Consider the following 25,687-nt stretch of genomic DNA (forward strand, 5'->3'; position numbering starts at 1 on the left):
GAAAAATAACGGATCTTTACCTAGGAAAGGATGCGGTTTAAATTTAGACAGTACTTGTAGGAAAAACAATAAGAAGAGAAGATATGTGAGAGAAATCCAGTTTCAATGAGCTACATTTTGTTGAGGTTGAGACTTGGGGAAGAAGGTTTGAACTGAAGGCCTTATGGAAGATGTTGGTTTAGAACAAGGGTTCCGCACCTGGGGTGCAAGATGAAATTTCAGGTAGGGGTGTGTGTGTGTGTGTGTGTGTGTGTGTGGCAAAGATACTTATGTGAATCTTTGTTCAGGTCTCTCTTGTCAATGAAAACCAAATCTAGGAAATGCTTGAATCCACCGGCAGAGCTGCAGACCGTAAGTGAGCAAGAAAGTTCCACGTTTTGACAAAACCTTGAACGAGAAGCAGGAACAATTGGGATTGATTTTACTATTTACATTCACTCCTTGGATAAATTAGAATCTAATTGCTCACTTTAGATTTGCATTTTATGCACTAAGGTAGAAACATATTTTGTAAAGCTCAGTTTATTCAGCCACAGTATTGTGTGTAGTTCAGTTTGTAGATCAAAAAATGAGAAATCAGACGTCTTCCATCTTTGAACATGATATTACTTTTGTAGGGGTGTGGGGACATTAACCAAACATTTCCTATGGCTGTGGGGCATAGAAAAGCTTGGGAACTACTGGTTTAGAGGAAGAATGTAGCTGTGCCTATTAACTTTGTATGTGGGGTTTTATTTTTTTAAAAGAGAAAGCATAAGTCATTTTTTTTTTCAGGCAGCAGCACCTTCTACAGCCAAACCTTTTCATTGCCGTCTCCCCTGCTAGGGACACAGTTCACTTTCTGGGGTTGTTTCTGTCCTTCCAGTCAGTTGAACGCATCCATTTCTGGAGCTGACAGTTCAGAGAAACCACATTGATTTACTGTAGTAAAGTAGGCCAGGAAGGAGAGCTGCAGTCACTGTGAACAGAGAGAAGCCATCCCTGCTGGGCAGGAAACCTCGAATGATGAATGGGGCTGCATGAAGTCATCTTTGTTCCGCCAATGGTAAGGCCTGATTGACTCTGGAAAGGCAGGGCCTCCGCTGCAGATACAGATGCCTCTCTCCATACACTCCACTTGGTACACATTCACCTTAGATGATGATGATGACTTGATGTTTTTCAATGCCAGAGCAGGCTGGCTGAGGCAGGATTTTCAGGGAAGGACCAGTCTTTTTCCAAGTGGGCTTTTTGGGGGGTGGAGGTGAGGTGAGTCTCTTTATTTGTTTCCTGGATGATTTTTTAAAATTAAACAAACAAACAAACCCCAAACCTCACCTTCTCCCTCCTTCCCTTCCTTTGTGCACTGGATCTTTGTTAAGTGTCTCCATCCACGAACATCAATGTCCTTAGCTCCTTTCTGGCTTCTCTCTTGAACCTTGTCCCTACCTTACCCTTGCTCTTTGTCGGCATCCATATGGAGCCTTTCACATATATCCTGCCTGTCTGTCTGTATGATTCCTGTTTCTTCCCACATTTCCTGATGTCTGAAATTCATACAGCAAAATGCCTGGCATAGATCTTTCTTCCTTTTCCAATGAAAGGAAGGCAGGTCAGATGTCCCCAAAAAGGCAGAGGATGGGGTGTGGAGGGAAACGAAAGTGTCTATTTTCCTCAACGGTGTATTAAACCTTTCCTGATCAGTAGGGAAGCACTTAAAAAAAAGTTTCCTGCTGAAACAGCCTTTATGACTCCTGCTGCAGCTTTTTCATCTTATCCCAGGAGCTTTGGTGTACCTTGACTTATGGCATAGGGGCCTGGTGTCCTCCATGCTTGAAAGACTGGGGAAGAGTCCCTTTCTCACCTCGCCCCCTTCTCTGGTTCTTCATCCACCTGTAGAACTGTGCGTCTTCACCTCTATCACCACCTCATGTTTTATTTTCCCTTCTTTCCCTCCCCCACCTTCCTTCTCAATGGCCCTGTTGACCGGCAGGCCAAGCAGAAAATATGGAGGCGTCTGATATGGCGACAGCAAAGGTAGGATGGAAATGCTGCCGGCCTCCTTGTGCGTAAGTGGCTTCGCTTGGCAAATTCTTCTTTTTCTTGTGTTGTCTTTATTTCTTAACATCCTACCCCTGAAAACTGTTGTGGCCAGACAGCATGGCAAGATATCTCAAGAACTGGGTAGTGTTTGGCCCCATTGCAGAGGGAGGGATTTTCTGTTCTTTCACCTCTTCCATCCTATCCCACTACCTGATACTCCCCATTCCCTTTTCTTGGCCCTAGACTATTTATACAGTATAACCTGGATGCAAGTAGTTGCAAGATACAACATGGATGCTTCCCCTACCTTTTTGCAGAAAACATCCCTGTATACCAAGAATGGGGGAAGTGTGGCCCCAAAGAGCTTGTTGGACCACAACTCCATTAGCCCTAGCCAGCAAAAGTGGGGAATGCTGGGAGTTAAGAGTCCAGCATCTGGAGAGACACACTTTTTCCATCCATGTGGTGGGATAAAAAGTGAGAAAGGATGTCTGTTGTCCCCACCATCTTTCTTAATGCTTTCCTGCCTTTGCATGCTATAGGAAAAAGAGGGTTTTCTTGGATTGCTAATGGCAAGTATTGTTGTAATATAGCAGCAATACACTCTAAAGGAGCAATACACTGCTAGTCTACTTGATTTTCAAATTGGAAATTGTCTGGGGAGAATATCCAAGAGAGTTTCCACTTCCCTGAGGATAGGAAGGCATATGGGAAGAGTAAGGACTGCATCCCACTGGCATGTTCTCTACAGACTGTCGAGGAGTATCTGTGAAGACTAGTTTAGGCATTATGCCAAAAGAAGAAGAGGAATGGATTATACAAAAGGGCTTTATATAGCCACAGGATTAAATATTGCCCATCCCAATTTGGACGAGGCCTGTATCTTCCATCATATCTTGGTTCTCAACTGAAGAGAAAGCATAGCATCTTCAGCCACATAGTGACAGGATGGATAGTATCTAGCATTGCCATGGTTCAGGACAAAGAATCAAGCACAATTTGTCTTTGCATGCAAACTTTTCTTTATCACCCCTGTCACACAAAGAATAGTAACATGCAAACCTTTCCACGCCAGAGAAAACTGAGAGTGACGCATTCCAACACCAAGTGATGGATGATGATGATGATGATAATGATGATGATGATGATTTGTCAGGAAGGGAAGCTGTGTTAATCTGGGCTGTAATGGGCTAGAGTCCATGAAAGCTTATGCCAAATGAAAATGCTTGCCATGATACTCTTTGTCATTTGACTCTGTTGTTTTTGCATGGATAACGATACAGAAGTAGGACCAGTTCAATAGTTGGTAATCTTATTTAAATGGGTTATGACAGAATCTGGATGAACATTTGTTATTTAGGCCTAGCCTAGAGAGGAAGAGAGCAAAAAGGAAGGCCCCGGTGCTCCAGGCCTCCATTCCATAGCTGTATGAAGGTTTGTGAGCCTATATTTTTTCTGAGGAAACATCAAAGCTCTCGGGTTACTTTTTAAATGCACCTCTCTTTGCTTTCTGATTCCAAAAATGTTGTTCAGGGTTTTTGAAGCACTGTTGAACCAGATGTAGCTTGATGTGTCATTTTGCACTTTGTCATAATCCCTGATGTATTTATCTCTTAATTCCCCCTGTCCGCCTTTGGTGTTTCCTCTTCTCTTATTATTATGCTATTTCAGTGGAATGTAGCATTCAGGCACTTCTGTTCTTGATCTTTGCTGGCCTTATTCTCTGCTTGGAGCTGGTTGCCATTATAATCATAGGCTACCATCCTGGCTTGTTATGGACACAGAATCCATTTAAGAAGGAATGGTCTCTAAGTACATTTACCATCAACATTTCTATGGATCTTGAATATGTTGAATTGCAACCTGCCTTACAGTTAAGTCCCCTTTTGGCTCTTTCACTGCTGCTGTCCATCCCAGAAAATGCCATCTGTTGGGTGCCAGATCCGGACTTCATGCCAGTCTAAATTGAATGTTATTGCTTAATACATATATATCACTTCTGGTTGTTGAAAACACTTTATGTTCAGCCTTTAAAGACTTGCCCATATTTCATCTCTCAAGACTGATGGAATGGGAGAGGGGATGAGATGCTAACATGCTTGAAGCCACTACTAAAAGTTTGGTGAGGTTGCCTTCAAGTCATTTCAGACCTATGGCAACCCTAAGGCAAACCTGTCATGGGTTTTTTCTTGGCAAGGTTTTTTCAGAGGAGGTTTGCCATTGCCTTCCCCTGAGGCTGAGAGAGTGTGACTTGCCCAAGGTCACCCAGTGGGTTTCATGGCAAAGCACTGGCTCTCTTTGTTTGGAGGTCTTTAAACAGAGGTTAGATGGGTATCTTTTGAAAATGCATTCTGTGTTCTGTATTCCTGCATGGCAGAGGGTTGAAAACATTGGCCCTTGAGGATCCCTTCCAGCTTTGTGATTGTATGATTGTACATATGTTTTGATTCATTGCTCCTTATACAAATTGGACCTCCCTACTGTTTCCTTTTTGGAAGACTGTCTCTGCTTGCAGTCTGCTTGACCTCCAGTGTTTTAACTTTTGGAAAATGGATGTACACTCAGAATTTGAAATTTCCCTCCCCCTGCCTTAAATTTCTCATCCCTTCTGCAATGCTGCTGCTTCGACCCATATTTCCCCAGGCGTGCAAGTCTCCTGACCCATTTGAGATCGTGGCTGTTCCCTTCCCTCTCTTCTTGAGAAACTGCGTGGCAATGAGCCTAGATCCCATGCAACCACAGAGGGCGAAAATACTTGGTAATAAGACATGTGGGTTTAGAAAGTGGTAGAAAGTTTGAACTAACGTTGTTTCGTGGCTATTTTGCTGGTGTGTACTCTGACAGTCAGTGTGGTGTCGTGGTTTGAGTGTTGGACTGGGACTCTGGAGACCAGGGTTCAATTCCCAGCTTGGCCATTAAACCCACTGGGTGACCTTGAGCAAGTCACGCTCTCTCAGCCTCAGAGGAAAGCCAGGGCAAACCTCCTCTGAACAAATCTTGCCAAGAAAACCCTGTGATAGGGTCACCTTGGGCTCCCCATAAGTTGGAAATGACTTGAAGATACCCAGTGCATACATCTGCGCTGTAGAAATAATGCACTTTGATGCCCGTTAAACTCCCCTGGTGCCACACTACAGAATCCTGGGATGTGCAGTTCGGTGAAGGGCTGAAACATTCTTCGGTCGAAGAGGCTGGTAAACCTACATATCCCAGGGTCCCAGAATCCTGGGATGTCAGTTGCGTGAAAGGCCAAAGCACTCTTGGGCCAAGCAGGCTGGTGGAACCTCATATCCCAAGGTGCCAGACTCCAGGAAGGTGTAGTTTAGGTACAGAATCTGGGGATGTGCAGTTGGGCGAAGGGCCCAAACACTCTTGGGCTGTGGAGCTGGCAGAACTACACATCCCAAGGTGCCAGAATCTGGGAAGGTGCAGTTAGGCTACAGGATCTTGGGCTGAGGAGGCTGGCAGAACTACACGTCACAGGGTGCCAGAATCCTGGGAAGGTGCAGTTGGGCGAAGGGCAGAAACACTCTTGGGCCCAGCTGGCGGGCAGAACTACAGATCCCAGGGTGGCATGGCAGGACTCTCCATCAGTTGTGTGTGTCCCTGGCGGATGGATGCTGAGGTGCTGAGCATCTCTGGCAGGAGAGGTGGTCCAGGGGCGAAGGCTCTTCTCTTCTCTGCATCGGGCGCCTTTAAAGGGCGGACCAAGCCAGGCAGCCCTCCATCCCTCCCTCCTCCGAAGGCTTGGCATCGGAAGGCGGGCAGAGCAGGCTGAGCATCCCTGGCTTGGCAGGGCCTCCGGAGCTTTGGGAGGAGGACTGCTGCTGCTGCTGCCTGCGGAGGCCATGGCATGATCTCGGCTGCGTTGGCAGAGCCAGCCCCGAGGCGGAGGCTGCGGGAGGGCCAGGCTGGCTGGGCCAGGGCAGCAGCCCTGCTCCCTCCTCCTCCTCCTCCTCCATCATCCTCCTCCTCCTCTCCATCATCCTTCGATGGGGGGACAGTGCTGCGCCTCCTCCGCCTGCCGGGCCTCTGCCACTATGTCTGGGGAGCCGCTTCGCAGGAGTCGCCAGCGGGCAGCCAAGGGCATCCTGGGCATCGGCTTCTCGTGACTGTCCTCATGAAAGGCTTCAAGCTTGCCTGGTAAAAGAAGAAGAAAGGGATGGCAGGGGAAGGCTTGCGTCCACGCTGCATCATTAACTCGGTTCCAGCCCGCTTCAGCTGCTCCATCCTTTGCAACCCTGGCATCCATCCTTTTGTGGGAGATCCTTTGTTGGGCCCCCTTTCCCCTCAAGCTGCTGCATTGGCTGCGTCTGCACTGCATCCCCAATGCAGTCCCATCCCGCTTTAACTGCCCCTTCCTCTCTCTCTCTCTGACACGCACTGCTGAAATCATTCAGTTTCAGAGCGCTTGAACTGCCCTGGCTCAGTGCTAGGGAATCCTGGGAGCTGTAGTTTTGGGAGACATTGAGCCTTCTCTGTCAGAGAACTCTGGAGCCCCAATAAAGTACCGTTCCCAGGATTCCCTAGCACAGAGCCAGGGCAGTTCAATGGGTCGTGAACTGGATGATTTTTGCAGGGTGCTTTGGACCATTGATGCTGCGTGAACTGCCCTGGCTCAGTGGTAGGGAATCCTGGGAAATCGTCCAGAGGTCTCAAGACAGAGTCAACTTTACAGTTCCCAGGATTCCCTATCACTGAGCCAGGGCAGTTCAAGCAATTTCAAACTGGATTGTTTCTGCCGTGTGTTTTGGACCATTGATGCTGCCTTGGCTCAATGCTAGGGAATCCTGGGATTTGTAGCACCAGAGCTCTCTGACAAAGTAGGCTCAATGTCTCCTAAAAATACAGTTCCCACAATCCCCTAGCACTGGGTCAGGGCAATTCAAGCGGTCTCAAAGTGGATTGTTTCTGCAGTGTGTGTTTGGGACCCTAGGTCCCCATGGCAGTCAAAGTGGGCTTGAAGTACTTTCCTTCTGCAGAGGGAGGGATGCTGGAGCATGGAAAGGGGTGCTGGATTTGAGAAAGAGTTGGACCAGGCAAAAAATGTGCTTCCCAGCATGGGCAGACTGGTGGTGCACTAGGCACCTTAGCCTCTCTTTCTTTCTCTCCTGGGAAGGGCATCTAGAAATCACACATTTTGCCAGCTAGACCTTGCCATAGGGGCACAGAGTTTGTGAACCGAGCCTAACAAAAGTGCACCGCCACTGTTGAAATAACACACTTTTACCTCACTTTTCTGGGATGTGTACTTTGGCATGGCACTGGCACTGGCACTTTTGGACAGAGAAGGCTGGCAAAACTACAAATCTCAGGCTCCCCTGCACCCCCGATGCAATCGTTATTGCACACAGCTGCAACAATGCCGTTTGACACCCCTTGAACTGCCCTGGCACGGTCCTCCAGAATCTTGGAATGTAGAGTTTGGCAAGGTGTCGACACTCTTTGGGTGAGCAATCTGATGAAACTACAGGTCCCAGTAATCAAGTACTAATTACTAAGTGAGGTCCAACAGTGAGGTTCTGTAGCATGATGTCTAGCTCCCTTCCAGAGGTTGATCATATTGTAGTGACTAGGGGTTCATCCACACTACAGAAATAATGCAGTTTGGCCCTGCTTTGACTGCCATGGCGCCATCCTACCTGGCCCTGGCATTTGTAGTTTGGAGAGAGGTCTGCTCTCTTTGGTGGGGAAGGGGAAAGACTTTGTCCAACTTGCCTTGCCTTCCTGGGCCTTTCCCTCTTTCTCACCCGTTGACTTCCAAGAGTTGTGGGTGTGAGTCTTGTTGTGGGTGTGATGCTGGGGTGTCCTACATTTCTGTCCTGGAGGCAGGAGTGCCAGCTAGAGAAAAGAGGGCCTCCTTTGCAACTTTGCAATGTGGACCCTTCCAAACTTGGAGGGCTTCTCAAAGTTTCCTTAGGAATAGTGCAGTGTCCTGGCAGTACTTTTCGGGATGGATGCAGGATGGAGAAGGATGGAGATGCTTGGACCAAGTCCTGCTGGGTCTGGGAGCATGCAGGCTTTGGAGTTACATAAATCTCTTTGTCAAGGAGAATGCCGAGATCGAGGGACACCCTTTGCATGCAGAAGGCCATTTATAAAAATGGAGCAATCGCAGCTCACCTTGATCTCTCTCTCTCTGTCTTGCTGGAGGCAAACCTTGTCTTTCCTCCATGGAGTGACTCTTCTGTGCCATTATGCCCCAAAAGTTTAGGCAGTGAAAGGAGTCGGAAATTCTGAGCTGGCACAACCATGCCCAGCGTTGTTCTCGGGTTGGCCTGAGAGGATGCCCACTTTGCAGGCATGAATGGCTTCCCACGTGATTGGTATGAACTGTGTTTTTATTGCGGTGGCAAGTAGGGCTGCAATACTGCAGTCACCCCATAAATGCATAGTTATGATCAGTCTGTGTTTGGGGTGGGTTTTCCTGGCCTTGCTTGTATGGGAAGGGATGTCGTGATAAGAAAAGCCGTAGCAAGCTTGTCTTCTTGGTTTAGATGTAGTTAACAAAACTTGACTGTGTGCGTGCTGGTAGACACACACACATGCACACACCCCTCAAATCCACTTTATACAACGTTTCATTTAGATTAGTGCATTATTACGGTCCTCAAATAATTAGGACTTGAATAGGAGGGGGGCTTGCTCATTCCATTGCAACATGATACTATCAAGGAGGGATGTGTGTGTGTCTAGAAACAGAAATCCAGTTTTTGTCGTACCTGATATTACCATCTACTTCATTAAAGAGTTAGGGAGGGTGCTGTGAAGGGAGATGCTTCCATCAATAGAAGGCAGGGGCTCAGTGGCGAACAATGTTATCAAATGTTGTTTAAATATCATGCTTGTAACGAAAGGTCATTCCAAATGACGTCCAAACCATTTTGAGTGAGGCTTTGGGTTGGGGAAAAAGGCTGACTTTATTAGGCCTTTTGCAGTTTAACATTGTGTGCCTGTTAAAAGCCCAGAGGGAAAGCAGCCCTTGCAAGGAACCAGGGCAAACAATTGATAGGTGTGCTGCTTTTATAACCTTGCAGGCTCTTCTAAAAATGCCGGTATAAGCAGTTTGCTTATATGTTCCTGAATGAATGAAGCAGCGGATGGGGTGGCAGGAGAGTTGCATAATACCTTAGCAGTGCTTCTTGGCAAGCCAGACCTCTCTTAGACAGACTGTGAGTAGCGGAACTGTAGTATTCGCATTGGTCTTGCATCTCCACTCATAAAAAAAATACATTTCTCTTAATTATGTAATAGTGCTGTTTGTTTGCATGGAAACACATACAGTATATATTTCAAAGGATTGGTGCTACACAATGACTGGGATGGTAATTTCCCCCGCCCTTCCTCCTATTAAATCACAGGCTAAGAAGGATTGGGCAGGGACAGTGCATGTATGGCACCCTTTACGGAGTCATATTTAGCATTAAAAGAGAGAGAGAGAGAGATGCAGACAGTACAGTCGATATCACTCTTACTGCTGAGAATGAATATGTTTGGAGGATGCTAGAGGGCACTCTACCACTACGGATGCTGCCTCACCATGTCACTTTGGGCCCTCCAAGTGTAAGGAAGACTAGCTGTCTCCTTCTCCCTCCCTTTCTGGTAGAAATATTATCTAAAAGGATTTGTTAATTTTCAGTGTCAGGTGCTTCTGTACTTTCCCCCACCTTCAGCAGGAGTGCCTGTTTATTCAGTAAGATGTGTGCTATTTTGAAGACAGGGAATGAAGAAAAAGCAAAAATTGCATGCAGTTTTATTAGGCATTTTCCTCCATGAACTTTATTGGAAAATATCTTGGGTGTCTCCCATCAGTTTCTATGGAGTAGTGGTTATGTCAGAATAGTTCTCAGTGGCACAGTGAGTCTTACTTCTTGTTGGATTGATTCAAGTTTTTTTAAAAACATTACCAATCCCCCCCCCCTTGTAATGGTTCCCAGTGTTCTTGTTAGCTGCTTTCAAGTTGACTTTGACTCATGGCGACCCTGTGGATGAGACATCGCCAAGCTCCGTTATCCTCTACCTCTCTGCTCAGGTCCTGTAGGATCAGGCCCATGGCTTCCTGGATTAAGTCCATCCATCTGGCATGTGGTCTTCCTCTCTTTTACTGCCTTCTACCAGGGACGTAGCTAGGATTTTAGGAAGGGGGGGTCCAGACTAAGTGCCACCATTATAATGGGGCTTGGGAGCTGCAGCGCATCAGCACACACCATTCATTTTTCTAATGGAAGGGGGGGTCCAGACCCCAAGAATCCCCCCCATGGCTATGTCCCTGCTTCTACCTTCCCCAGCATTATTGTCTTTTTTAGTGAATCGTGTCTTATCCCTGATTTGGGATAGATTGGCAGTTTCCCATCCAACTACTAACCAGAGCTGACCCTGCTTAGCTTCCAAGAGCAGATGGGATTTGGTGCCTTTAGGGCATTTATGTGAACCCTTCAATCTCCCCCTCCTCCACCACAACAGAAGTATGGCTGTGCAAGAAGAGCAGATATATTCTACTACTGTAAAAAGTGGTATTAAACCTTCCCAGAGTGGCAGCTACTCTTGCATATGCAGAAACTAGGGAGCCCTTTGCACAAATGTGCATGTGCAATAAAATGTGTGACCACTCCAAATGACTCTTTACAGTTTGTTTCAGGTAACACAATACAATAACGTAACAGCACACCATAGGGGTATACTGGGTATATTATATTGTTTGTTGTTAACTGCCTTTGAGTTGACCCCAACTCATGGCAACCTTGTAAATGAGACACCTCTGAGATCCACTGTCCTCCACTGCTCCACTTAGGTCCTATAGATTGAGGCCTATGATTGAATGCCTGATTGAATCTAATCTGGCATTTGGTCTTCCTCTCTTTCTACTGCCTTCCACTTTCCCCACCATTATTGTTTTTTCTAATCCATCATGCCTTCTCACAATGTGGCCAAAGTATGACAGCCTGAGTTTAACCATCTTGGCTTCCAAGGAGAATTCAGGCTTGATCTGTACAGGGTTCCCTTTGTTTGTCTTTCTGGCTGTCCATGGTATCTTCCACACTTTTCTCTGGCGTCACATCTCAAATGAACTGATTTTATTTGTATCTGCTTTTTTCACTGTCCAGCATTCAAATCCATACATGGTGATGGGGAATACGATAGCTTGGGTGATTCTCACTTTACTGCTTAATTGATTGTTACTCTTATTAGTAGGAAGTGCCAGTTAGTTGATACTAGCCTTAAAATGCTCTGTAACTGGTTGATTTGCTTTTCCTTGAGATCCTTGAGATCCCAAAGTGCTTAATCCAGAAATCCAGAAGGAAGCAGGGGGTTGTGGGGCACAAGCATACTTCATATAGGCACAGTGTAATGTTTTACCTGCATAGTAATATGTGGCCCTTTCCACCCAAAAGCCAGAATATGTTCTCCCAGACATTTAGTGGCCAGGAGAAGGCAGGAAGCACCTAGATAGCATCCTGCTTCACTTTTGCAGAATCTGACACCATCACCCTTTCAGATCTCTAGCAAGATAACACTATTAATTGTAACTCATTAGTTCCAAGCTCTGGGGTATCCTATCCATCACATATGTCTCTTGGCTTTACTGGGTGCCTCTTTTAGTCTCCTCCATGTTTAAACCAGAGCCTAATAACTGCAGCTTCTAAAAATATCCTCAGTTGAGGATACTTTCTATTCCTTCCTTTGGTCTTAGTGTCACCTTCTGACCTTTCCCCATGAGGTCCATTGTTCTCTAATGCCTTTCTCAGAGGGACAACATGTTCCTACATGGGAAAATGGGCAACACATGCCTTCAGTTTTTAACTTTTGTGATGAATGTGACCAACCTTCCAAGGGAAGGAATCTTGAGCAGAGGAGAAGCCCAAGTGACTTCTGGAGGTTCCTCTGAGGAGAGAGGGAGGTTTCTTCAGTTGGAATGTGGCAGTTGGAGCTTAGGTAAGGCTCTCCTTCTAGTGCCTAAGTTTTGGTACTCATCTGCTGGCCAAAAAGTTCAGTTGCTCCCCTGTCTTAATAATAATAATAATAAATAATAAATTTTATTTCTACCCCGCCCTTCCATAGATATGATCAGGGCGGCTTACAAAATTATTAAAACATTCCAATACAAGATAAAAATACAATATAACAGTTAAAAACATTACTACAAAAACGGGAACAGGAAGACAATAAAATATACATGTCAGGGGCAAGGAGAAGAGAAAAGGAGTTTACAACGGTCCGGGGTCGAAAGGGAAAAGGAGAGCAGGAGAATAAACAGACAATCTAAGGTGGGAAGGCCAGCTGGAATAAATATGTTTTCAGCTGTGTCTTAAAGACAGCTAATGAGGCGGCGGAGCGAAGAACTGTCTTCATTGGAGTGAAGACTGATATAGGAAGAGCGTTTTCTTTCTGATGCTGGAAGTTATCTGATCACTAAACTTGCTCATTGGACATTGGTTGGAAATCTTATTTTGAGATGGGGTGGAGAAACCTTGGGCCCTGTTGTTGTTATTGTTGTTGTTGTGTGCCTTTGTTTCTGACCTACAGCAACCCTAAGATGAACCAATCATGGGTTTTCTTGTCAAGATTAATTCAGAGGAGGTTTGCCATTGCCTTCCTCTGAAGCTGAGAGAGTGTGACTTGCCCAGAGTCACCCAGTTGGTTCCCAATGCTTGTACTTGATAGACTACAGTAATAAGGTCCACTGTCCCCATTCCTATGGTGCCCAGTCACCTCATATAGGTTGACTACTTCAGGATGTTCAGCAGGTCAACGACTCTTTGTTTCTGTCTGTTGTTGTTAACTGCCATCAAGTCCATGGCTTCATGCGGACTGCAGAAATAATCTAGTTTGACGCCACTTTAACTGCCATGGCTCAGTGCTATGGCATTCTGCTCTGCTCTGGTGCCACAACAGACTACAGTTCCCAAAGTTCCATAGCATTGAGCCATGGCAGTTAAAGTGGTGTCAAACCAGATTATTTCTACAGGGCGGATGCAGCCCATGTCAGTTTATGGGAACCCTATGAATATCGACTATATACGTTTCAAAGGAAGGAACTTACAAAACGACCTCTGACTATTCCTTGCCTATGAAAACACTAAGAAATTCAAGGGGTCGCCATACCTCTACAGGCAATTTGAAGGCACATAGACACAAAAACAAATGAATGGACAACCAAGTGCCACATTTCCTTAATTCTGTCAGAGGCTGTGTACTAACAGCCAATGGCCCAAAGAGGGCACAGCCATCCATCCTTTCTCTCTTCTCTCTCTTTCTGCTACCTTGTTATGTTATACGTTCTCTTACTCAGGGACCCTGGAACTGCTTTTAAGGTGAGGCATCCTAAAAATGGCAGGGAGCTCATGAATTTTGTATATCTGCATGAGTGTTTTCACAAAACCGTAAAAACGACCCACAGAATATAGCAGCTATCCATGTGGCCCTTTGAAGGCAATGACAGAATAATATATGAAATATTAAAAAGTGGTTTGTCCAATTCAAACTAATATCACAAGAAAAGGATAGATAGATAGATAGATAGATAGATAGATAGATAGATAGATAGATAGACAGACTTTGTTAAGTAAATGCAAAGATGTTTGTACACTAAGACACTTCTGCTTGATAGGTATTATGATTATTATTCATAAACATAGCTGTGTTAGTCTGACAAATCAGTATGCAATGGGATCACAAAGGTGCTACAAGATATATACCCTTGTTTTTTAAATGTGTTGAAATCCATCATATTCTCTTGAAAAGCTTCTGCAGGATTATCCATGTTTCAGTAGTTAACACACTGCACCAGAGAATAACTACGTGAAGAGTATTTGTTCATATAACTTATGGAAATAGTACATTATTTTGGTACTGTAGGGTGCTAGGCCAGACCAGATATTTATATCCGAAGGGCACAATATAAAACTGAATTGGGATATTTATTTAGCTTGCTATATGTGGCTACAGTCTGGGGATGACTTTGTAGTGATGGGCGAGTGTTGACATAGTATTCCAGGTGTTGAGTTGGTTCAACAAAGGGCCAAGGAGTCTTGGCAAAGTCAAATGTTACTGAGCTGTGCAAAGCTTTAAGGCTTTGCAAAGCACTCTCTCCTCCCCTTCTTTTCCAGAGGCCAAACAACAGTTTCAGCTAAGTGAATTCCAATCACTTGTAATGGTTTAACATTGCACTATGGTCTTTGATCAAATGACACCACCATTGCTGTCCAGTCAAGTGGAGGTCATCTCCTAGGAATTGTAGAAGTGTTCCTTCCAATGGTTCTTAAGTAAAGATGTCACAGGATCCCCAGTTGGAGTCTTCCTTCCAAGAGCTACTTTCTTCTCCATCTGAGAAAAGAATAGGTGAAGTTGCATACAGGCGAAGTCACATACACAAACACAGTGTGCTGAAGCACTGTTCAGACTGACGCAACTTGGGTTTAGCTGATGAACTTTTTGATGCTCTATCAGTTGTTATAAGGCATGGCTCCTAAACAGAAGCTTGCCAAGAGGGTACCAAAGATGCTTTAGGATATATAGCAGTTTAAGATGTTTGGTGGCAGCACCATTGGCCATTATGGGAAGAAACACCAAATTTATGTCTCCCTAATTTGTCACAAGGGTAGTAGAGATGCTTCTGTTGGCCGAATCAGCCTTTAGCCTTCCCAAATGGAATGGTTCCTGGTTGATGGAAAGGGACTAATTCGGCTTTGCATAGAACCCAGGATGCATTTGCACTGTAGAAATAATGTAGTTTGATATCCCTGTAAATGCTGTAGCTCCATCCTATCAAATCCTGGGATTTGTAGTTTCTCTGCCAAAGCATGCTGGTGCCTCACCAAACTAAAAAAGCCAGGATTCTGTAGGATGGAGCCATGACAGTTAAAGTGGTGTTGAACTGCATTGTTTTTACAGTGTAGACGCAACCCCCCCCCCCCCCCCCCGACAGAACACAGTTATATAGGGGAAAATAAAGCACAAGACATAAAGATAAGTATGTCTTCACATTTAAAATGGATATTTTTTTAAAAGGAAATAGTTACCCTAATATACAGAGGTCAGAGCATTATTGGGATTACAGTAAGTGTGGGAGGATGTTAAGCATTTCCTCTCCTGCTGCAATCCCAATGAAAATTGCCAAAGCCATTGCTCCTATTGGAAGCAGTGGGAAGTTTCCTCCCAATGCAATTGTTGTCAGTAGAGAAGAGCCAGTGCGGCTAGTGGTTGGAGTGTTGGACTTTGACGCTGGAGACTAGGGTTCGATTCCCAACTTGGCCATGAAATCCACAGGGTGACCTTGGGCAAGTCACATACTCTCAGCCTCAGGGGAAGGCAATGACAAACCTCCACTGAACAAATCCTGCCAAAAAACCCAAAACACACCCATGATAGGTTCACCTTAGGGTCACCAAAAGTCGGAAACAACTTGAAGGCACACAACACACACACACACAGAGAGAGAGAGAGAGCTGTGAAGAAAGGGTTAGAATCCCCTTCTCTTCCAGCGTCAGATTCGGTAATGAATACCCCATCCTCCATGCTATATATTATATATGTAATATTATATATTAAAAATTAAATGTTAAATGCAATGATGCATTTCACATCATGCCTAGCTTGACCCTAAGTAAGAAATTTGAGATGTAAATGACTACGTGATGAAATAAACTTGGGTTCTATTTGTTTATGCTTCAGAAGAGATACTGACGTAGAGAATCCTGGCTTTTTGTGAATGAGCGGTGTGCTATTGCAGGCAACCCTTTCACTCCCACTTTGTTCCTTCCTCTCAGCAATTCATTAATTGCTCCTTCCTGCTAGTGCAACAGCCAAACTACGGTACATAGAAACCAAAAGCATGGCATGCCAATCAAACAAGGTTCCTGACTAGTCGCTCTGTATACTAGAGTTTGATTTTACTTTATTAATTGGGCATTATTTTGGAGCTGCAAATCTAGGGCTGCTTCTGCACTGCAGCAATCAACCGGTTTGACACCACTTTAACTGCCATGGCTCAGTGCTATAGAATACTGGTAATGAGAACAAATACTGGTAACACAACAAACCACAAACCACCATTTCCAGGATCCCATAGCACCGAGCCATGGCAGTAAAAGCAGTGTCCAACTGGATTATTTCTGCAGTGCAGATGTAACCATGATGTATAGAAATTCTGTATTGCTCTAATCCTAGTGGTTGCTTATTTCTAGATTATACTGTATATGAGAAGGTGAGAAATCACACACAAACACACATGAAACAAAACAAACTCTAGCTCTTGCTGGGCTGCATGATCAGGGTAGGAAGCAGCAAGTTGTATTGTTTTGTGCTACTTGTTTGCATGTGGACCTTTCTAGGGATGTGCTGGAGTCATCTACTCAGCATTTTCTGGTTCAGCAACCTTTATTTTACAAGAGTATAGTATTGTTGTTTTTGTCTTTGGGAGACAAAGCTAGATGTAGCTGCACTACATCAGAGAGCCTGGTCAAAGCAATATCATCCCTCCTTGTGAGCATCCAAAATCTGAGTTCTGACAAAGATATGGAATGATAATCTGTCTTTGTTGACCATCTTAATGAATAAATAAATCATCTTGCATCTGGAATGTTGCAAAAAATAAAGCTTGCTCTTTTGCATCCTTTGTTCCCAGAATGAAACGTTAACTTCCATGGTGGAAAAAGGTCAGATTTCTATGTACAGTTTTTCCTTGTCTTAATTTTTGATCAGCATATTGTTGCACTTCTAGCTCCGTCTGTACACTTATTGTTTCACAAGGCGACAGTTATTTTCATGTGGCAATGCTGTTTCCTGATTTTGCCCCCTTGTGGATTAATATTCACTATAATCTGGCATTTTCCCACACAGGACACAGAAAATGGGCCTCAGCATGGAACAAAAGTCCAATCCACACTGCAGAAATAATCCATTTTGACGCTGCTTTAACTGCTAGGGAATGCAATGGGGACTGTAGTTTTGTGCGACATTTATCCTTCTCTGTCAGAAGGATGAACCAGAACCTTGGTTTGTGTAGAATGATGTACACATACTGTTTCTTCCCATTTTTCTTTGTCCTGCTTGTATCCCAGGGATTTATGTGGCGTGTTGTTACTCTCAGGGATTCTGGCTTGTTGAGTATTGCAAACCAGGATTTGATCTTGGTTTTCGATTTCTCGCTTGCTTTGGAGCAACAAGCCAGGAAGTGGTATGGTTCAGATTATTTGGTAATCCTCATTTGTTGAGTGGTTGTGTTGTTGGAAAGAAGCAAAATCAGAGCAAGAAGGCACATGTCTTATTTTAGATAAGCTAAGGCCCCATAAAGACAGGCCTTTTGTATCTTTGCAACCATCTTAACAAATTGCTTTGTATTATTAGGTGCTCTGACAACTTTAAAGGGATGACCAATCATTAGGAGTTTGTCAAAGTGTGGCAGAAAATAGAATGTGCTTTTCAGAACGAGAGATAGATATAACTAAAGGCTATAGATATGCCTAAGTGCCTAAAAGAATTTGCTGTATGAATCCTGAGAGACATGAGATGTCCTTATGCATTTGTGTGATGTTCCTGAGAAGAACCAATATACATATGGGACTTTCTTCCGCTCTCAAATAAGAACTGATTGTCTTGGTTAGCAGGTCTTCCTCATTCATTCACACTAGATTTGTGGGGCTAACACTCCAAATCTGGGCTAATAACACCCCAAACATCATCCTTCCAATCTTCTTCTTCTTTCTTCCTCATCCTCCTCATCATATTTATTCATACCTAACCTTCCTCCCAGAGTTGGGACTCAAGCCGGCATACAGTTTAAAGGAGTAGTATGGTAAACAAAACATACAAAATGAACAATAAACTAGTCAAAATATTAAAAAAACCTTCAAATCTCTAATTCAAAGAATGAAATGCAATTTAAAAATATTTAAAGGCTATTAAAAACAATGCAGTTTAAAATGACAAAGCACCCCATAGTCCATTCTTTATAAGCCTTCTGTACTAAAAGTGTTTTGGGGGCATCAGGAGGTTTCTCCCATATTGTAACACTTGGCTAATGGCAAAGGGGAAAATCAGAATGAAGGAAAAGTCCATGAGTGTAGAATAAAATTTCTTTTTAAATGCATTTCCCCTTTACTGAATACCACCTAGATTCGGTGTGAGACTAGCTAGTGGAGTCTAAAAGACAATTGTGTATAAAATTACCTTCAGGCTATGTGCATAAGGTGTATATGCAACATCAATGAATGGCATGTCCAGACTTGGATCTTTTCTCCAAGGTATCTCATGACATATATACTGTACAAATATTCCAAAATTTGGAGGGGAGGGGGGTATGAAACACGTCTGGTCCCAAGCATTTTGATAAGGGATACTCAACCTGAAGAGTGTTTTTTAAAGAAATGGTCATGGTCACATCCAACTTTAAATGCTAGTGAAGGATTAGTATTTTAAGGCAACAGAGTTCAGCATGTAGTGTGCAGTGATGGGAAGGTGACTCAGGTGGTGATGCTTGGTGGGAGTTTAAGTGCAGAAACAGTAATATTTAAAGAAGAAGAAAAACACTGTCCCCCCCCCCCTCTACTTGTCCAATAACCCTAGCTGCCCTGCAATCTCCCAGGTTTTTTTGCAGTTTGCATGATAGCCATACGTTCCTATCAAGTCAAATACAGAGTACACTGTCAGACTGATCCCTCATCCCATGCCTCAGGCTGCATAACTTCTAAATGCATTTTCGAATGTCATCTTATATTTTGCTAGTTTATAAATCTATCAGGGCATGCATGTGTGTATACATACACACACAGATGCATACACAGAGTAGGAACATATAATGTCAACATTTTGCATAGGTGTGTGTTGCGAGTGCAGCATAGTGTCTTAATGTCACCACAGCCATTTTTTCCCCTGCAAACCTGCCGAACTTCCTATTTTCAGAGCTTGACACAGGAGTGAACTCTATTTGTGGAATGGACTGAGTAAGAGCAATTTCAAATTAACCCTACTGCTGTCCATACACCGAGTGTACCTTTGTTGTTTTAAGAGTATAAGCAGGCTCCTGTTTTTTCACTTGGGAAATGTTGGAAAATATAAACTGCGTAAGCTTATGATCGGCAATATGGTTTGAGAGTGATCTCATTAATTTCTATTTATTTTCGAACTCACATATAACCGATACAGGTCTATGAGACCCCAGGGCAGTTAACAATATCCTAAAAACCAATAAGACAGGTTTAAAGTACAACTTGCAAAAAGCATATCAAGTAAGAATTGTACATGAATCAATAATGTTCCCAGTGAGACAATTGTCAGGATAATGGGACATGAATCAAAAGGATAACTCTGAGATTAAGGGGGAAAATAAGACCCATAATTAGAAGATTTCATTCTTGTCCTCATCTTTCCCTGTCATGTCAGTGTTGGTCTGGTATCCTGCATTTTTTAAGAGGCAGCATGGTGTAGTGCTTTAAGTGGGACGCTGGAGCCCAGGGTTCAAATCTTGGCTCAGCCATGTAAATCCATTGGGTGATCTTGGACAACTCACACTCTCTCAGCCTAAGACGATGGCAATGGCAAACCTCCCCAGACCAAATCTTGCCATGTAAACCCCATGATACATTTGCCTTAGTCACCATAAGTAGGAAGCCACTTGAAGGTACACAACAACAACAATCCTACATTATTAAAGGCACTCACATAGCCTTAAATGTTGCATTCTAAGGTGATGTGTCAGATGAATGAGTGAGTGGCGCTAAGGAAGTGTGACTTCAACATGCATACAGTATTTCTCTTTCAGTCTTTCCTTGGACATCTCCAATAATATAAAGAAGAGTGATCTTAGTTTTTATTGTCTCCTGTTAGGGACTTCCGGGGCATACTCTTGTGTGCGGTTTTGGTGGTGGCTTGTAATTGTTGGCACTCTGTGTGTGTTGTGTGTGTGTAGCACTATTAGGGAGAGCTAATTAGTTCCTTTTAGTGCATTCTCCTTGTGGAGGTAGCTGACCTCCTTGTTAATCCTAGATTATGTTCTTAACTGAGAACTGGCTCATTGTGTGTCCCACTTAAGATGTTGACACTCTGCTTTTGAAGGATCTCCCTGTCTTCCCTCACTCTCTTTCCATCACTGACAAGCGAAGTTACATTTCCTGTGTTCCTGTGGCCTGCCATGTAAGGTCATGCCTTCCTTCCATGCTATATAAAACCCATACTTTAAAATCATACTTCCCTGGTGTCTCCAAACCTGAATGGTGGGTTGAAAACAGCTTAATAAATAAAGAGAATCACAACCAACAGCCACAAAATTTGTTTCGTTTTAATATCTGTCACAGACTGAACTGTACTTGTGGAAAGTGCAAGTTATATACCAAGGTGCTTATATTAGGCCAGTCTTTTGGGGCATCTGACCCAGTATTCTCAGAAACAACTCTCCATAGTCTCCAGCAGAAGTCTTTGCCAGCACAGTACCTAAGATATTTTTAGTAAGAGATATTGGTGGTTGCACCTGGGACTTTGTGCATGGAGAACATGTGCTTTGTCACATGCCAGCTATGATCAGTTAAAGCCTAGCCTTGTCTTGCCAAATGGTTAGTAGGCTTCATTTAGTGTTCAAATAATGTAAGCCTTTTTCTTGTGCATGAGAAAAGCAGCTATAACCAGGTTAAGAGACACTAGTACATTTAATAAATATAATCAAGGTTTCTTGGCTAATTTCAGTTCCAGCTTTGAGTTTCCTAGTTTTGTTCCCCTATGTTAGGGTGCAGCTAACACTGTAGAAATAATGCAGTTTGACTACACTTTCAGTGCTCCAGTAATGCAATTTGTAGTTTTACAAGGTCTTTAGCTCTCTCTGCTAAAGAGGGCTGGTGCCTCTCAAAACAACAGATCCCTAGATTCTGTCAGATGGAGCCATGGGGCTCCTTGGCCTAGCAATCCAGGTAGCTGTCCATACTCTCAAAATGTCCCTATTTGGCAAGAACAGTCCCAATTAATCTTATCTTGTCCCACTTTTTCGGCTGTTTTTATCATTCCCCAGTTTCTCTCTCTCCTCTCCTGCTTTCCCTCTATATCCTCAACTTACTTCAGTTGCTGCAAACTGAGTTCAAAGTGCAAAATTGGTTTGCAGTGAGTTAACTCACCAACGGGGAGAAGAGAGGAGGGATGAAGTCTTGCCCTTCCCAGTAGACCCAGGCAAATGCAAACTGCTGTGGCCTCTCCTTGCTTATGTATTCTTCCTCATTAATAATTTTTGACACCTTGACCATACTCTGATGTTGTTTGGCCACATGCGTCCCGGTTTTCATTTGTGAAATGTAGGAGAATGTGGGTGTTTCAATTACATGTGGGCTTCTTTGTAGGAGTGCTGAAATGCTATGATTATAGCAATAGCATTTACATTTCTATACCACTTATCAGTGAACTCAGCACTCTCTAAGCAGTTTACAATCTGTAAGCCAATTTCCCCCAATAAGCTGGACACCCATTTCACTGACCTACGAAAGGATGGAAGGCTGAGTCAACCTTGGAGCCCTGCGATGGAACTCACAACCTTGTGGCTGCAGTGCCAGCATTTAAGCACTGCACCATCGGGCCTCCTTTTACCTGCACAGTGCTTGCAAAAACATGCACATTTCTGAGCTGCAGATTTCAGTTTTCCTAGTCCTTTTTTAAAAGCCTGTGATATATGATAGAGGTGAGAGGCAGTGCGGTGCAGTGATTAGAGCATGGGACTAGGATGATGAAAATCAGGGTTCAGTTCCCTGCTGCACAATGGAAACCCACTGGGTGACCCTAGGTGAGTCACACACTCTCAGCCCCTGTAATCCCCATAATAGGTTTGCTTTAGCATCGCCGTAAGTCAGAAATGACTTGAAGGCACACGACAACAAATATGATAGAGACTCAGGAAGTTTTATATGTAACATATATCACCTCCAGGAGTTAGGATGTGTGTCACACCACACAACTGGCTCCATGTTCTGAAGCCTTACTCATCCCCAAACACAAAGCTTTAGAATAGTCCAGTGCATCCCCCATTTTAAGTCTGTCTTGGTAGAACATGGATGCATCTTCAAGCTTCGGAGACGCAAAACAGTTGATTGCTGGCGGTGCTGCCCCATGTCAATGAGCCAAGTCTAAACTAACTGTAAGAAAGAGCCCAGTATAAATACTGTGAACTTGAAGGGGGTTGTAAGTTCCCAATAACTCGTATCTAATGGAAATGTTTTATGGTGCAAAAGTCCCATGATTTGGTTTACAAGGCCATCGGGAAATGGTCCTGAGCCGATCCATTAAATTTGCCTTACCTGCAGCAGGATCTTTACGGTTCTGAGTGCGGAGTGTCTGGACTGCCTCCCACCTTTCCCTCATCAGCCTCAGGCTTTAATTACCTGGACAGGTGAGTCATTTCCCATCACCTGAGAGATGTAATATTAATGGAGAAGCTTGGGTTACAGCCGAGGCAGCCAAGCAGAAGCTTCAGCAAACAGTGAGAAAATGGACTGTAGTGAGGTTTCTGTTACCAGGGGAGAAGCTCCAAACAGATCCCTGCCCCTGCTTTCATTGCACATGCTGTGAAATTTTTCCTCATGTGGTAGTAACTCCCTGGGTATGTGTTGCCCCAAAGAATTAGTTGCTTGCAAGCTAAACCATGGGGGGGGGGGGGGAAGTACGGAAAGTGCGTAGTTCATTTTATTAAACATCTGGGGCCAAAGCTTTTTATTCTTGGAGGAGGAGACCTTCACAGTTATAAAATGTGCAAATGACGGAACAATTATATTCAGCTTGTACTCTTCTCTTATTTAAATGCAAGCCAGGGAAAAAAAAGTCAAAAAAGAGGATTTTTTTTTCAAGAAAGAAAAGGTCTGAACATCACCATGGTTCCACATTTAAATGGTGAATGAACCAAATCCACACACACACACCTTTTTGACATGGACTTTTCTTAATTCTAGCTCCCAATGGGTGACCTTGGGCCAGTCACACTCTCTCAGCCTCAGAGGATGGTAGTGGCAAAACCCCTCTGAAGAAACTTGCCCAAAACCTCTATGTCATGTGCACATTTCTCTTTGAATAAACCTCACTAAACTCAGTGGACTTTAAAATTTTAATTTTATTCTAATTTTTTGAGCTAACATACATAGGCTTGTGCTGTCAGATCATATATTCTACCAGCCTCAAATTCTGATGTCGCTCTACCATTTTGTTTGAAATGGATAAAAGTCTAGACTTTCTATTTGAAATAGTTTTCCGATAAAAGCTTTTCGTAATTCCCTTAATGCCCATGTGGATCAAAGGATCCTCAAAAATGATCTAGTTATGACTTGACCGTACATAGATATCAAAGTATGAATAATGTGAGGTTTTGCATTTGATAACATTTGCATTTGATGAAGCAGACATGAAAGCGCATGCTGTAATAAATTGTTTAAACTCTAAGGTGCCATTTTCTTGATCAAATCAATATGGCCATTCCTTTGGGAACTGTAAACACAAAGGAGGAATGGAATTTCATCCTCCATATTTTAGCCACACGTTTTTGATAAGATAGCCATAAATCATTTGGAAACAGATCTTCAACTCTCGTTTTGTCACCCACATTTCAAATTACTATGTCGCTTACTATATCTGGATCTGTACTTTTATAATTGTATGGAACTGATGGAAATAAAGATGGAACCTCAATTTACAACATATTCACACCTTAAAATCACACACATTGATGGATTAACGGATTAACCAAAGTGCATTTATGTTAATATGACCACAGTCATGACATTAAAGGTACATCTATCCCTATTTCTTGCAGTTCCCAAGAAACAACAAAAAAAATTAAACCATGGTTTATGATGTTCTGGATGTTTCACATGTATTATCGCCATAATTTATCCAACTCTGTAAGGTAGGCCTGCTTTATGGAGGATTGTATTACAGTTGAAAGACTAAGACTGAGAATAGCACCTATCAAAAGTTTGTGACAAATGTGAATTTTTATCTACCATCTTGTTGGTTCACAGCTCAGTTCAGTCCAAGCACTTTTTGACTTATGGTGACCTTAAGGCCTATCATAGGGTTTTCTTGGCAAGTTTCTTCAGAGGGGGTTTGCCATTGTCATCCTCTGAGGCTGAGAGAGTGTTTAGTTTAGGCAGGGATAGAGAACCTGTTGCCATTTTCCACTGTTAGAGGAAGTTGATTTCATAAAGTCTGTTGAGATCACTGTGGCATTTCATGAAAATATAGCCAGTAGCTTGCTGAGGTTCTTGCTTCTCCTTGGGATGAGGGAATGACTTGGGCCATTGACACAATTGTACTCATATATCCTTAGACTAATTATAGCCTATGTTAGTTCCTTGGTTTTCCAGAAGGTTGCAGTCCCTGAAATTGTTAGGTCAACAAGTAGAGCAGAACTGGCAGAAAACTCATACTGAGCCTGACTAACATTGGTAAGAAACTGCAACAGGACATTGTAGCGATGTTGGTATCAATGGCAAAAGCGTCTTACTTCTCTGCTAACTGTTGTATGGTAGCCGTTTTTTGTGTAGTGAAAAATCATGCATGGTAAAAAATATTATAGTATCAGTCAATGGGACTGGTAAAGGTCCACTCTGACCAGTTTGCATAGCGTTTCGCAAATAATGTCACTTGTAGTCATTTTAAATCGGGCACAATATTTGACCAAGTTAGTGAAGGATAACATTAGAACTCTAGTAAGTTGGATCATTTTCCTTTGTGCAATGCCAACAAAGTTGTATGAGGCAAGGTCTGCAACCTGCCTTTGGACCAGTGTATTCTCTTGGACAGGGGTCTTCCAACACCCAACATTGTGGTAGAGAGAGTAGTGACACTCCAGGACCAAGAGAAAACTAGCCATTGAGAGCGGTTCCCCTTTAGCTGGTACAGCAGCATCCTTGATCATTCTAGTGAATGACTTACACCAGGGAATGAATGGCAGCAGTGCTCACTTGCTAATTCTCCTGGATTTTTTTGGTGCCTCTTGATACCATTGCTGGTAGTATTTTTCTGGATTGCATTATTGGTGCTAGTCCGGCTGATGTCTTGGGAAGAAGCGGGTTTTAATTCACTCTGAAAAGGTGTATTCAATATGTGATGCTGGAGAACACCTCTTCTAACTTATGGCCTTTGTGGAGTAGAACAAGCTTTTGTTTTGTGGTCTGTGCTCTTCTACATCTACACAGAGATTTCCTATGTGGGCTTTGGCTAAAGTGTCATTGGCACCATTATGTCTTCTTGCTACCTATTGAACCTATAAGTGCAATGGAGCTCTGGCACAGGTGTCTAGAGGCTGATTTGGGTTGGATGAGCACCAGCAGATTTGCCCAGTATTTTATTTGTTTAATTTATGTCTCACCTTTCTCCCAATATGGAACTCAAAACTGCTTACAACAAGTTTTAAACAGCTTTGCCAGGCATATTTGTGCCCACTGACTATAATTCTTTCTTTTTGGGACCACAGTCAAGGACTTGGGATTGGCTTTGATCCAGGGGCAACCACTTTGAGTAGCACATGTCCAGAGAGCGTTTTACTATCTGAGGATGGTGTTCTAGCTGCAACCCTATCTGGAAGCATTAGATCTTGCCTCAGTCCATTATGCTCTGGTGACATTCACATGAATGTAATGCTCTCCACATGAAGCTATCTTTGGATATAGTTTGAAATCTTCACCTAACGCAGACATGGCCCAGATGC

The 25,687-nt window shown here is 43.5% G+C and overlaps 1 protein-coding gene across 17 annotated transcripts in view; it reads left to right on the forward strand.

Annotated features, from left to right (window-relative positions):
- Window positions 1-25,687, forward strand: part of GRAMD1B (GRAM domain containing 1B) — a 120,510-nt gene that overhangs the window by 31,824 nt on the left and 62,999 nt on the right. For 5 of the 17 annotated variants that reach the window (XM_089537454.1, XM_089537458.1, XM_089537460.1 and 2 more), the window contains exon 1: window positions 5,851-6,165. The exons of 6 other annotated variants lie outside the window; for them this stretch is intronic. In XM_089537454.1, the coding sequence (XP_089393580.1) occupies window positions 5,876-6,165 (290 nt within the window). In that variant the 5' untranslated portion in view covers window positions 5,851-5,875. Of the gene's footprint in view, window positions 1-5,849; window positions 6,166-25,687 lie in introns of those variants that run through there. 6 more of the 17 variants (XM_089537453.1, XM_089537455.1, XM_089537456.1 and 3 more) reach the window with 3 other exon arrangements.

The sequence above is a fragment of the Sceloporus occidentalis genome, unplaced genomic scaffold (genome assembly GCF_023333645.1).
Source record: "Sceloporus occidentalis isolate IW3139 unplaced genomic scaffold, rSceOcc1.0.p SCAF_9, whole genome shotgun sequence".
Classification (NCBI taxonomy): domain Eukaryota; kingdom Metazoa; phylum Chordata; class Lepidosauria; order Squamata; family Phrynosomatidae; genus Sceloporus; species Sceloporus occidentalis.